Below are 15145 nucleotides of genomic sequence, written 5' to 3' on the forward strand. Positions count from 1 at the left end.
TATATGCAAGACCCTGACCTGCAGGGTCCACGGAGCGCCACCACGCCAAATCTGGAGGACTGTACACCCCACAGCGACGACCACGCCGCCTGCTGGGGCTGGCAAGACGCCGGCGCGATCTCCGCAAGACCAAGGACGATATCCAGGACGACTGGCACGCCCGACGCCATGCCCCACAGTGTACTTCCTATAGTATTCGTCCACTGCACCACCGCGATTCGGGGGAAAACGACGACTTCCCCCATTCCCCTGTGCATGTACACCATCCCTCCTTGTGACTATAAAAGGAGGAGACATGCTTCCTTTAAGGGGGACGTTCGGGACGTTCGCGATCATTGTCATACACTCAGCACCACTGAGCACCCGATATTGGCACTCGCCTCAATCGTCTTCTCCTCTAGTAGAGACCTGGGAGCTTCCCCCCTCTCTCGCCACGCCTGTATCCCCCTACTACAGGCACCTCCGGTGCAAGATAATACAGTACCCTCGCACACCCCTTTGCTGGACGTACGGCCCCGCGGCCGGAACCAGGATAAACCCGTGCGTTACTGTATTACCTCTTGCATCAACATCTGGGACGAGGAAACACGCAGCATTACTAGTTGGGATCCGGACCGCCGGGTCAGGACACCGACACCTCCCCACGCCTTCTCCCTTCCCGACGGCGGCGTATCGGAGGAGCAGGGGCCCGACCGAGCTCTCCTCGACTCCGCGGCGGTGACGGCGAGCTGCGCCGGACTCTGTCCTCATCCCTTCTCCGGCGCGCCCTCCTCCGACCAAGCGCACCACGGGGCTGTGCCGCCATCCCCTACTCCTTCCTCGTTGCTCCCTGCCGTGCCGCCGCGATAACCGCCTCCGCCGCGGTAATTTTCTCCCTCTCCTCGCCATCGAGCTTCGCCACCACTCGCTCCATCTCTGTGCGCCACCGGAAGCCAAAGCCGAGCCCAGGTGAGCGCCTAATCAGCGATTTTGCCATCGCCGCCGCTGGCTGAGCTCTGGCGACCCCACGCCTCACCGCCGTCGGCATAGCTCCGACCTCCTTCCTCTCCCTTTTTGCACGCACCGTATTCGTCTTGTCATGCAGGTGCTCTTCCTATAGCTAAAGGCGCCGCTGCGGCCGTAGGCTCGCCGGAACGCAGCTCGTCGCCGACGCGCTCGCCGCCGCGCCGCCATGCGTGCGGCCAGCTCGCTCTGCTTCACGCCGCTGCCGCAAAAACGCTAGATTGGGCTTCGCCCCGTTGCCGCGATGCTCATGCGCACCACGCCGGACCTCGCCATCGCCGGGAACGGCGAGGCCGCCACCGCACTGCGCCGTGATAGCTGCCACGCATCGTCAGGGCGGTGGGCGAGCTCCAGCCCCGGCGTGGGCAGCGCGCGGCTCGGCGCGGACCCGAGCGGCTCCCAGAGCTCTGGCGGCACGGACTCCTCGTCGGGCGGCAGCTTCCTCCCCTTTTCCCTCTCCCTCGTGCGCGGCCGTGGCGTTGCGCCGAGCAGCGACGACGACCTACTGTGCGCAGGGCCATGGCGGCGAGCTGCTGTGCGAGCGGAGCACGCGTGGCGGCCAACGACCACATTGGATCAGACGTGGCTATCCACGTAACCAGTCAAAGTCATTTTGGATCTCAAATGACACACTTGAATAGATCGTTGACCTAAAAATGCATTTTCGAAGTTCATGGACCTAAACAAAACAGGTCAACTAGTTTAAGGACTTCCACTGCATTTTACTCTTTCATAAACTTTGGACTTTGCTTATAACATCTTTTAATATTTATATATTTAATCTAACCCCTCCTGTTTCTTCAAAAATTTCAATACGGAGGATGGTCTGGCCTTTTATTCACTGGGAAATTTGTACAATTGTTTTGTTGCTAGCATTACGACCTCCGTCCTATTCGGAGCCGTCAGATGCACACATCGAACGGCACGCACGTCCTGGTAGAATCGCACACAGAGACCCACTCACCCACCGCGTGCGGCGGCCTGGAGACAGCTGGAGAAGCGAAACAAGCAGACTAGCAGGAGCAAGGTGGAGCAGGGTTAACCATTTCGTTTTCCGGTCAAATCCCGGTGTCTAGCGGAAACGGAATTCCGTTCCGAAATTTCGGTAAATTTCGGCGAATTTCGTTGAATTTTGGTCGAAATTTGTTGAATTTTGAATTTGAAAATGAAATATACCGAAAAATACCGAAATTTCGGATCCCGGTAACTGGCGGAAACGAAAAATTTTCCGAAATTTCGCCGAAATTGTTAACCCTGAGGTGGAGACGCAGCTGACGTGAGTCCATGCTCCCACCCATGACGGCGTAAACCTCTCGCCATTAGAGGGGGAGGAGAAGCTAAGCCAACGGCGGCCTTTCTCCTCCTCGTCCCCGTGAAGCACGCTCTGCGCCTCTGCTACCGGCGGGAGCTCGCGCGCGTCTCGAGGTAAGCCGCCTCTGATCCCAACTCGCGCAGTCGCGCGCCTCGTGGTGCTCGCTCGGATTGGATCGAGGGATAGTGTTAGCTCGCGTATGCTGGGGGATGAGACTTTGGAGCTTGTGGGTGGGGCTTTGCGCGAGCGAGCGACGCCGTTTCGCGCGCACAGGCTGTTCGATGAAACGCCCGTAGAGCCGGGTAGCTGGGATTCGGAGTCTCCATGGTTTTTTCCTCTGTTTTTTTTCTGAGACATCAGATCCTAATATTCTATTGCAGCTACTGGGTTGCTTTCTGCTTGCTCGGTTCGGTTGTGATGGTAGGTTGCTTATGCTTGTGAGATACCGTCTTACTAGGGTGCTACCATTCTGCGATGGGGTGTTCCTTGTTTCATATTCGGTGTTGCGTGCTATGCTTATTCACTGTTTGATAGTCATTCAAATGACTATGCTTATAGTATATTCTTATTATTGTTTTTCCGTTTGAGAACTACTTCATTGGGCTAAATGCTCTTAGTTCATTCCTTGGCCCCTGCAGATCTCAAGCAGCTGATTAGTTGAACATGTTCTTTTTATGATACCCTACCTTGCAAGCTAGTAAAAGATGAGCTCGACCCATCGAGCTTCAAAAGCTGCAAAATCAACAATCAATTACCACCGGCTTTCATTAGATGAGCACCAATTATTTGAGCCAGATGCTTTAGTTACTAAGGATCGAGATGCCGATCATCAACCGAGGCAAAGTCCTCAATCGGGCAAAACATATACTGATAGAAGATTGACCACTCCCCAGTTTGTATCTGCATTGACAGGGATCTGGAATCTTGTTGGCCACCCTGAATCATCTGGTACAACTCAAAGATCTGAGAGCCATGGTATTTCAAGTAGGGAAGACCCTATGTGTTTTAGCAGGGATCAACAAGGACGCATATTAACACCTTCCTGTGCGGAAAACTCAAGTGGTCTGAGTTCTCGAAACTGTTTATCTACACCAAAATCAGTTTATGAAGATCTTAGTTCAGTAAAGAAGGTGTTAATGCTGACATCATTCAGTAGCACTTTTGGTGCTTCATCCACATGGAGACATATGCATTCCATCAATAAGATTGGGGGTGCACAATATTTGCAATGCGCAAATTTATACTCCAAGCAAACTAAAAACACAGAAGAAATTGGGACTTCTGAAAGTAGCAAAAGAAGCATGTGTGAGGAAACTTATTCTGCTTCCACCAATATGGACATTACAGATGATGACTATTCCAGTCAAACAAGAAGCACACCTGCTGAGCTATGTACTAGCTCAAATGAAGAAGCTAGCACTACACATGATGGTGAAACTTCTCTACATGATACTGAATCCAATCTAGAGATATGTCATGAAAATCCTAATTTTTCAGCTGCCACTGTCCACCAAACGGAAATTGCCAAAGAGGCAACAATAATGGCAGGAAATCAGATTTCCAGTAAGGCATGCACAGATTCTCAGGTTGACTCACTGACATGCGTGTCTTGTCTGGTTGGTGGCGATGTTGTTCTTGATCCAGCAAATGCAGATGAATATGCTTATGTTGGTGGCATATGTCCACAACATTCTGTTGATAAGTGTTCACATGAGTTTCAACCAACGTTTGAGCATCGATTTGATGGTGCTGTTACCATAAACAGGCATGCTGTGGCAGGAGCCTTAGCTGGGACTGCAGTCAGTGTTTCTTTGCATCCAGTTGATACAGTGAAAACCATAATTCAGGCTAACAGTTCTGGACAAAGTTCATTCAACCAAACACTGAGGCGCACTCTTCTTGAGAGAGGTAATGTTCAAATATAGCAACCACCACTTAAATTTTATCCCATGTACTGTTGGCCTTGGAGAAATATCAATTGCTATAGTATTTTGAGTTTGATTAATTTCTTGTAAAGGTGTTCTGGGACTTTATGGAGGACTTGCCAGCAAGCTTGCTTGTTCTGCACCCATTTCTGCAATTTATACCTTAACTTACGAAATTGTCAAGGGGACTCTTCTACCTGTTTTGCCACAGGTGATTTCAGTTTCGTTTTTCTACTGATATTTTTTATCTAGTAATTTCCGTCATTACATGTTATACGTTTCTATATTGCTGTTGCGTTGACACCTTTGCAGGAATATCATTCAATTGCACATTGTGCTGCTGGTGGTTGTTCTAGTATTGCAACATCCTTTGTTTTTACACCCAGTGAATGCATAAAACAACAAATGCAAGTGGGTTCTCAATATCAGAATTGCTGGTATGCAATCTTCCTTGCATCTTACTGGGCTGTTCATCTGTTTATTCCTTTATTTAGAAGCTTCTTTTTAGAGTCTAATAAATAGCAGAGATAAACAGAAACCTACTAGTTTTTTCACAGCGAATGAATTTGTATGTTATCTTCAAAAGGACTACTTCTGTAGGATATCTTCATTTCATCATTCTCTTCATCATGCTCTAGTAAGAGTTTCATGTCATCAGGAATGCTTTAGTAGGATGCCTTAAAAGGGGCGGCATTACTTCATTATATGCTGGATGGGGTGCTGTTCTTTGCAGAAATATCCCACATTCCATAGTAAAGGTATCAAATTTTAAGCACCTGCATTAAGTATAATAATTTACTTTTGCATAGCTTTGACAGTTCGTTTTTTTGTGTTTAAAAGAACATGACCCCCCTTTTTTTTCTAACTTGCAGTTTTATGCCTATGAGAGTCTGAAGCAGTCTATTTTGAAATCAGCGCCTGATAATGCCAAGCTCAGCTCTGGCGAGACGGTTAGTTTCTGAACTTTACCTTTTAAATCATCTTCCCTTTTATGTTTTTATTAGTTAGAACTGAAGCACGACTTGTGCGCACTTCTAATTACATTGTACCATCCTGCATTGTTTGCCAATGCTGGAGAGAGAGGGAGGGAGGGAGCTGCATAGTGCATAGAAGTAGGATGATTGCATTCTGCCATCTCAAACACAGAAGATCAAATGAACCTTGAACCCTTTTTTGGTTCATTGCAGCTTTTATGTGGAGGTTTTGCTGGGTCGACTGCTGCTTTGTGTACAACCCCATTTGATGTTGTCAAGACACGAGTGCAATTACAGGTAATGTGACACATGCATATGCAACGTTCTGAGTTAGTTTATCCAATAACTTCCAGTTGTGATGTTTATCATATATTGTTGACTAATCTGATAATAGAATTGTAATCATTGGCACGCAACATGATTCAATTTCAGTCACTTGTATTTATTGGAAACAAACTAATGGTCCCAGCAGAATTAATAACTAAGTTTTCTTTTTGTTTATTAGGCACTCTGCCCTATTAGCAAGTATGATGGGGTTCTTCATGCACTAAAAGAAATTTTCCGGCAAGAAGGCTTCCGTGGTCTTTACAGGTGCAAACATTTACTATAAGCATACCATGCTATTGAACTTGAGTTATTATTCATTCTTATCAGAAAAATCCTATTGAAGTATGCAAATTATCAAGCAACATGTTTTCTCACAGGGGTTTGTCTCCAAGGCTGGTTATGTATATATCTCAAGGTGCTATATTCTTTACGTCCTATGAGTTTCTCAAAACAATTATGTTTCCTGAACAAGAGGTTCCTGCAAGTAGCTTTTGATCATGAAATGAGAGAACATGGTGCAACAGTGCGGTGGTAAAGAACAAAGAACTTGTATTGATACGTCAACCTCATGAACTAACTTCTGGGGTGGTCTGACTTAGAATTTAGTTGTACTTACTGTGCTATCCAATTTTTGTGTCTTGAAGTCGTGTACATCATAGAATACCTTTTTGGGTAATCTCAGATTTAGGCGATAGAGAATTTTGTACCATCAGTAAAGGTGATAGCAGTAAAGGCAGTAATTCCCTTTCAGGGAACCTGTGAATGTGTCATGGACTCATGGTTCTGTATTTTGGTTTCTTACTGAAACAAAGGTCATGTTTATTGAAGGAATCTGCTGTTCAAAATCCAATATAATTTGTGGTTACTTTCCTGTGATCAATTGTTGTGCCCAGCAATAGAGCTTCCACAGTTATCAGAAATTCGAATGCTTGTACAAATGTATGTTTTCTTCCATTTGCATGAAATTCAAATGCTTGGAGAAGTGTATGTTTCCTCCCATCTGCATTAGCTATTAAGATATACAAGCGTAATAAGATATTTCACATCCAAATGATGTTATTGAACTTATCATTAAATGTAATTTTTAAGTTGTATTTAAATTTTTTAACTAAGATGTTCTCGAAAGGCAATGGTCAACTGTGTATTACTACTCTTAACGACTCGTGAAATGACCAGGTAATAGAGGTATTATTATTTCTGAACCGTGAATGATCGAAATGCGCAAAGATTACATTGTGAGAAAGTAGTTTTTCTTGATATCAATCCATGAATCTTCTGACAGTCATCCAATATACACAAACTTGGCACGTACATAGCCACAGTTACGGAGTTACCACACGCACACAGTAAAAAGTGCTCGAGCAAAAGCTAAATCTAAGCTCTCCTATACCTCATCCAGCGCTAGCTATGTCGTGCGCACCAGTCACGTCTGGAACCTAGCACACACGGCTGACGCTCAACTGCTTAAGATCTCACCGACGATGCCACTGGCTCCGGCAATCCGGCGCGCCGCGCGGCCGCGCACCTGGCCAGGAAGTCGGGCTCGCACGCGCAGACCCTCCCGTCGTCGAAGTTCTGGGAGTAGCTGGCCGGGTCGTAGTTGAGCCCGCCGGCGCCGAGCACGTACGTCCGGGAGCGCCGGCGCGGCCAGCCCATCCGCCTCACCGCCTGAGCCTGAGCCACAGCGCCGCCAGGCCGAACCAGCCCCAGCACGACGCGACGGCCGCGCTCGTGCGCCCGTACGCGTCCTCCATCGTCTCCCTCCTCCTGCCAGGTCCCGGCTGTTGGTGGTTCAATCTGCTATTGGGGGAGGAGACTGAGAGAGCGCGGCGAGTGGCCAGGTGCGCCGCGTGCTTTGCAATGCCGTCACATCCAGCTCCCCTGAAATTTATGTGTGCTGGGCGACGGGTTGAAATTTTCTACAGAAAATCCAAAATTGCAACGAGATTTGGAGCTACTATACTACTACTTTTGAAGAAAAAAAATCAAATAAAATTCCAACGGTTTTGGAGCTACTACTAGTAGTCGTGCTCAGCCGCCAGGAACTCGACACGGAGCCACACAAAATTCTCTGTCACGACCCAACATGGACGCAGAATTCGCTATTATCCCGATGCGTGACGTAACACTTGTGGCGTCGCACTGGTGCTTCCGATAACAGCAGAAACGGGAAATGGACCTGGAGGCCTGCTCTATTTTTGGGATGTCATTTCCTTTTTTATGGGGAAAACAAAAAACCCACTGGCCACTGCCATGCGAGACAGGTCGGTAAAGTTTGTACCTGTTTACCGGACGCGGACTGGGAAACGACACGGACTTGTTTGTGTTACTGTTCCCTAAAAATGGTCAGTTCCAGTTGCAACTGCCACACGCGCTGAGCGTTGAAGCAGCGTTTCGACTGGATTTCAGCTAAAACAGTCGAACAAATGACCTGAACCTACCTACTCAAACAGTCAAAACTTATTCAACTGTACGAACCTACGAGCTCAACTCCTTCGCCACCTCCGTTCAGCCCAAGAGCGGCCATGCATTCTCGCCGACGAACTGCCTCTGCACGCATATATGCCTGCTCCCTCCTTCGCAATGCATCTCCACCTCCATTGCAGCAGCCTTGCATCCTTTGCACACATGCAACTCCACCTCCATTGCAGCAACCTTGCGAATTGCCTTCTCCCCATCTCAAATGGATCCAGCAAAGATCGCTCTGCTCTTCGCGCTCTCCTCCGCGCTGCTCGCGGCCGCTGCAGCGCACGATGACGACACATTGACGAGCAACATGGGCGAAGGGGTCGTCATCGGTGTCCTCGACGACGGCATCGACGCGGGGCACCCGTCGTTCGGCGACGAGGGGATGCCGCCGCCGACCGCCAGGTGGCGGGGCCGGTGCAAGCACCCCGGCGTCGCGGCCTGCAACAACAAGCTCGTCGGCGTGAGGGAGTTCACGCGGCACCTTCGCAACCCCGCCCGCCGGGCGGCGAGGGCTGGCACGCACGGGACGCACGCGTCGAGCATCGCGGCCGGCACGCCCGTGCGCAGCGCCGACGGCGGCGCGGTGGTGTCCGGCGTGGCGCCGCGCGCGCACCTCGCGTTCTACCAGGTGTGCGCGGGGCGGGGGTGCACGAGGGGCCCGGTCATGCACGCCGTCGAGACGGCGATCGCGGACGGGGTCGACGTTCTCTCCATGTCGCTCGGAGACGACGGCGGCGTCGGGTTCCACGAGGACCCCGTCGTCGCGGCCACGTTCTCGGCCGTCATGAAGGGCGTCTTCGTCTGCGCCGCCGCTGGCAACGACGGCCCGACGCCGGGGTCAGTCGCCAACGACGCGCCGTGGATACTCACGGTCGGCGCAAGCTCAGAGAGCTCTCCGCACTCTAGCAACGTCGCGGCGTTCTCCTCCCGGGGCCCGAGCCGCAACAACGGCGGCGTGCTGAAGCCGGACATCGTGGGCCCTGGCGTCGACATCCTCGCCGCCGTGCCACGCTCAACGCGCGGCCCAAGCTTCGCGCCCCTCTCCGGCACGTCCATGTCGGCGCCGCACCTCAGCGGCGTCGCGGCGCTGATAAAGAGCGCGCACCCGACCTGGTCTCCCGCGGCCATCAAGTCCGCGATCATGACAACTGCCGACACCTCTGTCACTGACGAGACCGGCGCGCCGGCGAGCTACTTCGCCATGGGCGCCGGGCTCGTCAACGCGGCCAAGGCCATCGACCCGGGCATGGTCTACGACATCTCGCCGGAGGAGTACATCCCCTACCTCTGCGGCTTGGGCTACACCGACGACCAAGTGAACCGAATCATTTACCCTGCACCCGCCGTTCACTGCGCCGACATGGAGAACACCGAGGCGAAAGATCTGAATACCCCATCGATCATGGTCGCGCTGACGGCGGACAGGCCGGCCGTGACGGTCAGGCGGACGGTGACCAACGTCGGAGCGGCCAGGTCGGCGTACCGGGCGGACGTGAGTGCGCCGGAGGGGGTCTCGGTCACGGTGGTTCCTGGAGAATTGCAGTTCGACGAGGTGGGCCAAAAGGCGAGTTTTACCGTCACCGTGGAACGAGCTCCTGGCGTCGTGTTGGCGTCTGAGTTTTTGGACGCGCAGATTGCGTGGGTGTCAGAGGAGCATGCCGTGCGCAGTCCGGTATCCATTGCTGCTAGGTTCTGATGGGCACTTGATGAATAGTTGAAGTAGTTAAAACTCTAGAATTCAGATTGTACATAGGGGACTGTTTACATCAGATGGCTGAACGTGAATCACGTGACTGGACATTTTCTGACTTCCAACAAGTTTAGTAGTGTTTTTCACATGAGAAAAATTGTCACGTATGTAGAGAAAGTTGAAATCATTTAGCAGTTCATGACGCGGTCGTTCGTTTCCGGTCATGTGACTTAGGCCCTGTTTAGTTCCCAAAAAATTTCAAGATTCACCATCACATCAATTTTTTGGACATATGTATGAAGTATTAAATGCAGTTTAAAAAAATAACTAATTGCGCAGTTTAACTGAAAATGATAAGATGAATCTTTTGAGCATAATTAGGTCATGATTGGACACTAATTACCAAATGAAAACGAAAGTGGTACAATAGCCAAACCCAAAAAATTTCGCAAACTAAACATGCCCTTAATTAGACACATTTTACAAATTTAGAAACCCGTCATGCCTGATGGGCTTCATTTATGTTTCTGAGTCGTACAACGTCACAAGGGGATCCATACATGTTACTTCTAAGCATGAGCTATTGAGTAGTATATGACGGGTCGATCATCAGTTCATCGTCCTTCTTGCATGGAAAAGCAAACACTTTATGTATAGGCAGGGGCGGATGCACACCCCGGGCCACCCGGGCCATGGCCCGGGGTTCGGCCCAAATTTTTTTCATTTTGCAGTAGTTTCTATTTTTGTATTTGGATCAATTGTTAAAAAGGACTTGGATCAATTGCTGAAGAAGAATAAATATATTACTTCGCGATGACGTTTTTTGTATGTTATCTATCTTTCCGTTTATATTTTCATGTATCTTTTGAACTGTGAGTTTGTGGACGTCTATACTTGAAACTCGGCCCGGGATTCGACTCAATCCTGGTTCCGCCACTGTGTATAGGTGACCACTGCATTTCCATCTTGGAATGCAAGAACGATATCTGCTACGATTGCCGGTGACGCATTGAAACCTTCATTGCAGGTAGGAATCAAGATTTCAGTTGGGTATTCATCAACATTGAAGGGAAGAACTGAATTTAAACTGGGGTCTGCGCACAACTTAAATGTTCAGCATTGTGAGGTGCAGAATCCTCCTCCATTTCCTCCACGTTTGGAGCTCAAACGAAGCATCAACTGAACCTGTGGCCGCAAGCAAGCAACCTCTAATCCTGCCAACCCTTGCTATTTTAAGCTTGTTCATCCTGCTGGCACGCACAAGGTTACCAATCATTCCGATCAGGCACAATGCCATTTTTAGGATAATCAGCTCGCATGTAGGTGGTAGCCGTCATCGGATTCACCTTGGTTCGGTCTGTTCTCCAATGGATCCTCCGAATCCAACGCGCTTAGCGGCGCTTCTCTCCCTCTGCGTTGCCGTCTTCCTCCTCGCCTCGCTTCTGGCTAGCACCGCCGTCGCGCACAACGACCATGGCCTGCACAGGAACTACCTCATCATCGTGCGCACGCCGTACGAGTACGACCGGGACCTGTTCAAGGACGTGTCGAGCTGGCACGCGTCGCTGCTCGCGTCCGTGTGCGACATGGCAGAGGAGGAGCTCGACAAGGACCCCTCCGCCATGGCGCGGCTCATCTACTCCTACCGCCACGTCGTGAACGGCTTCGCGGCCCGCCTCACCGACGAGGAGGTGCGCGCCATGGAGAGCAAGGACTGGTTCGTCAAGGCCATCCCGGAGAAGACGTACAGGCTGATGACCACGCACACGCCGCAGATGCTCGGGCTCACCGGCAAGGCGTTCCACGGCGGCCTGTGGGGCAAGAGCAACATGGGCGAGGGGATCATCATCGGCGTCCTCGACGACGGCATCAGGCCCGGGCACCCGTCCTTCGACGCGACGGGCATGAAGCCGCCGCCGGCCAAGTGGAAGGGTCGCTGCGACTTCAACAGCTCCGTGTGCAACAACAAGCTCATCGGCGCGCGGTCGTTCTACGAGTCGGCCAAGTGGAAGTGGCAAGGGATCGACGACCCCGTGCTGCCCGTTAGCGAGGGCTCGCACGGCACGCACACGTCGAGCACGGCGGCCGGCGCGTTCGTGCCCGGCGCGAACGTCATGGGCAACGGGCTCGGGACGGCCTCCGGCATGGCCCCCCGCGCGCACATCGCGCTCTACCAGGTGTGCTTCGAGGACAAGGGCTGCGACCGCGACGACATACTGGCAGCGCTGGACGACGCCGTCGAGGAGGGCGTCGACGTGCTCTCGCTCTCGCTTGGCGACGACGAGGCCGGTGACTTCGCCTACGACCCCATCGCGCTCGGGGGATACACCGCCATCATGAAAGGCGTCTTCGTCAGCGCCGCGGGTGGGAACATGGGCCCGGGACACGCAACAGTTGCCAACGAGGCGCCGTGGCTGCTCACCGTGGCGGCAGCCACAACCGACCGGAGGTTCGTGGTCTCTGTAAAGCTCGGCAACGGGGTCGAGCTCGACGGCGAGTCGCTGTTCCAGCCCAAGGGCTTCCTGGGCATGCAGCGGCCGCTGGTAAGGGACCTCAGCGACGGCACGTGCTCCGACGAGAAAGTCCTTACGCCGCAGCACGTCGGCGGAAAGATCGTCGTCTGCGACGCCGGTGGCAACTTCACCGCCCTCGAGATGGGGGCCGCGCTACGCGAAGCCGGCGCGGCCGGCATGGTCGTCATCAACATCCAGGAACTCGGCTCGGTGATCCAACCCAAGGCGCACGCCCTCCCGGCGTCGCAGGTGCCTTTCTCGGTAGGGCAGAAGATCAGGGCATACATGAACTCGACGGGCGACGCGACGGGCGAGCTCATCTTCAAAGGAACCGTCCTCGGCAACCGCGACTCGCCGGTCGTGGCGGCGTTCTCGTCGCGGGGGCCGAGCAAGCAGAACCAGGGGATCCTCAAGCCCGACATCACCGGCCCCGGGGTGAACATCATCGCCGGCGTCCCCAGGCCGGCGGGGCTCATGGCGCCCCCCAATCCGCTGGCGGCACATTTCGACATCCTGTCCGGCACGTCCATGGCCACGCCGCACCTCAGCGGGATCGCCGCGGTGATCAAGAAAGCGAACCCGACGTGGTCGCCGGCGGCGATCAAGTCGGCCCTGATAACGACGGCCGTCACGACGGACCACCGCCGGAAGCCGATAGCGGCGCACGACGGGTACCCCGCCAACCTGCTCACGCTGGGCGCCGGGTTCGTGAACCCGATGAAGGCCCTGCGGCCGGGGCTCGTGTACGACCTGTCGGCGGCGGACTACGTCCCCTACCTGTGCGGGCTCAGGTACAGCGACCACGAGATCAACTCGATCATCCACCCGCTGCCGCCGGTGTCGTGCGCGCAGATGCCGGCCGTGGAGCAGAAGGACCTCAATTACCCGTCCATCACCGCGTTCCTGGACCAGGCGCCCTACGTCGTGAACGTCAGCCGCGTGGTGACCAACGTCGGGCGCGCTAGGTCCGTGTACGTCTCGCTGGTGGAGGTGCCGGCCGAGCTGTCGGTGACGGTGACGCCGGGCACGCTCCGGTTCACCAAGGTGAACCAGGCCAAGAGGTTCACGGTCACCATCAGGCCCGTGGGCGCGCGGAGGGAGAAGGGGATCGCGGAGGGGCAGCTCAAGTGGGTGTCGCGCAAGAACGTGGTGCGCAGCCCCATCCTCGTGTCGTACAAGAAGTTCGTCCAGGACACTGCTCATCTCACTCATTGATGACCAGTACTGGATTGGGTTTGTCAATCGCCTTGGCCCTTGGATGTAATGTGGGTCTGCAGTAGGATAGGTTCTCGTGTTTCCTGTTGACAGTCGGGTTCTGTCATGTGCAGTGTATGCCTGTATTTTAGACTATAAATTATGTGGATCAATATATTGAAGTTTCATGTTTGTCACCTTGAAATTACAGATATCAATTGATGTTTTATCTCAGCGGTGTTTGTTTTATCTAGAAACTTTTGAGTTGCAAATGACCTTTTACAAAATATCACTTGCTTGAAAATTTGTCAAGAGAATAAATGGAAGTGTTGGATGATGGTGAACCAAGGTTATGAGTAGCATAACAGAATCATCTTTTAGGCGCAAATAGATGACACTGGAATTATGAGAAAAAAAAATGAAAGGCAAGGGGATCCATCATAACAAGTAACAACAGCGGAGATCACCTATTTGGATGTCAACTTCTAGGGCAGTTCAAATTCCAAATTTCAAACTAAATTTATGGAAGTACTATAATTTTTAAGGAGAAGTCTATTTTTTTAATCCTGAACTAATATGGTCATCCGATTTTAGTCCTTGAGCTACGAAACCGGATATCCTACACCGAAACCGTTCGAAAAACAACCTTGGACTCAACCTAAGGCGGTTTTGCTATAATATAATTTCTGAATTTCTAGGATTTTACACCTCTCTCAATTAAATAATGGAGGAAGCATAGTTTACATTATCTAAAATTTATGATATTTTGCTTAGAGGTACCAAAAGAGACAAGGAATCTACTTTGGCTAGATGTGTGACATTAGACGTAAAGGAATTTGAATCATAAAAGTTTAAAAATAGGTAGAATTCAAAATTTCTTGAATTTTTAGGCTAGTTGAACCTTTACTAAAAATGCATTAAAAACAAGATAATTCAAACTTTTTTATTTAGTTTAATAAAGTATTTTTTATTATCCCAAGTTCTATAGAAAATTATCAAATTAGAATTTTAAATATTCAAATTTGATTCAAATTTGAGCATTGTGAAGGAATTCAAATAATTTCAACAAAAATTGGACCAATAAAAAATATTATTAAACTAAATAAGAAAGTATGAATTATCATGTTTTTAATGCATTTTTAGCAAAGGTTTAGCTGGCCTAAAAATTAAAGGAATTTTGAATTTTACCAATATTTAAAATTTTATAATTCAAATACCTTTATGTTTAAAGTAGCACATCTAACTGAAATTGATTCTTTGCCTCTTGTGCTACCTCCCAGCAAAATATCTTGATTTTTAGACAATATTAACTATGCTTCCTCCACTATTTAATTGAGAGAGGTGTAAAATCTTAGAAATTCGGAAACTATACTGTAGCAAAATCGCCTTAGGTCGAGACCACGGTTATTTTTTGAACGGTTTCGGCAACTGGAGGTGTAGGATGTCTGGTTTTGTAGTTCAAGGATCAAAATCAGACGATTGTGATAGTTAAGGGTTCAAAATGGTCTTTCCCCTAATTTTTAACAAGTTGAGGAAAAGATGTCATTCAATTGACAACTACTTCATCTAGGATAACATTTCTATTTTTATATAAAATGAAAGAAAAGAAACACAAGCATTTTCTTTTGGGTGGAGAAAATGGCATCGATGTATTATTGTATTACTTGAATGCAAGAATGTCAAGGAATGTAGTAGTATTGTTTACTGTGAAGATTCTACAGGATGTCTTAGATTCGTAG

The 15145-nt window shown here is 50.4% G+C and overlaps 3 protein-coding genes across 3 annotated transcripts; all 3 read left to right on the top strand.

Annotated features, from left to right (window-relative positions):
• The first annotated feature begins 1918 nt into the window (after positions 1 to 1918).
• Positions 1919 to 6420, top strand: LOC120656728 (calcium-binding mitochondrial carrier protein Aralar2-like). Its single transcript, XM_039934916.1, has 10 exons — positions 1919 to 2029; positions 2262 to 2427; positions 2953 to 4222; positions 4332 to 4450; positions 4552 to 4676; positions 4898 to 4997; positions 5112 to 5189; positions 5427 to 5510; positions 5719 to 5804; positions 5918 to 6420. Exons 3-10 carry the CDS (start codon positions 3019 to 3021, stop codon positions 6033 to 6035), a joined length of 1914 nt encoding a protein of 637 aa, XP_039790850.1. The 5' UTR covers positions 1919 to 2029; positions 2262 to 2427; positions 2953 to 3018; the 3' UTR covers positions 6036 to 6420.
• Positions 6421 to 8134: 1714 nt separating this feature from the next.
• LOC120653686 (subtilisin-like protease 3) lies at positions 8135 to 9809 on the top strand. The gene has a single exon (XM_039931374.1). The coding sequence runs from the start codon at positions 8224 to 8226 to the stop codon at positions 9703 to 9705; it is 1482 nt and encodes a 493-aa protein (XP_039787308.1). The 5' UTR covers positions 8135 to 8223; the 3' UTR covers positions 9706 to 9809.
• Positions 9810 to 11041: 1232 nt separating this feature from the next.
• On the top strand, positions 11042 to 13559 carry LOC120654189 (subtilisin-like protease 4). Its single transcript, XM_039931730.1, has one exon. The coding sequence runs from the start codon at positions 11067 to 11069 to the stop codon at positions 13425 to 13427; it is 2361 nt and encodes a 786-aa protein (XP_039787664.1). The 5' UTR covers positions 11042 to 11066; the 3' UTR covers positions 13428 to 13559.
• The last annotated feature ends 1586 nt before the right edge of the window (positions 13560 to 15145 follow it).

This window comes from Panicum virgatum, chromosome 1N (assembly GCF_016808335.1).
Source record: "Panicum virgatum strain AP13 chromosome 1N, P.virgatum_v5, whole genome shotgun sequence".
Taxonomy (NCBI): Eukaryota; Viridiplantae; Streptophyta; class Magnoliopsida; order Poales; family Poaceae; genus Panicum; species Panicum virgatum.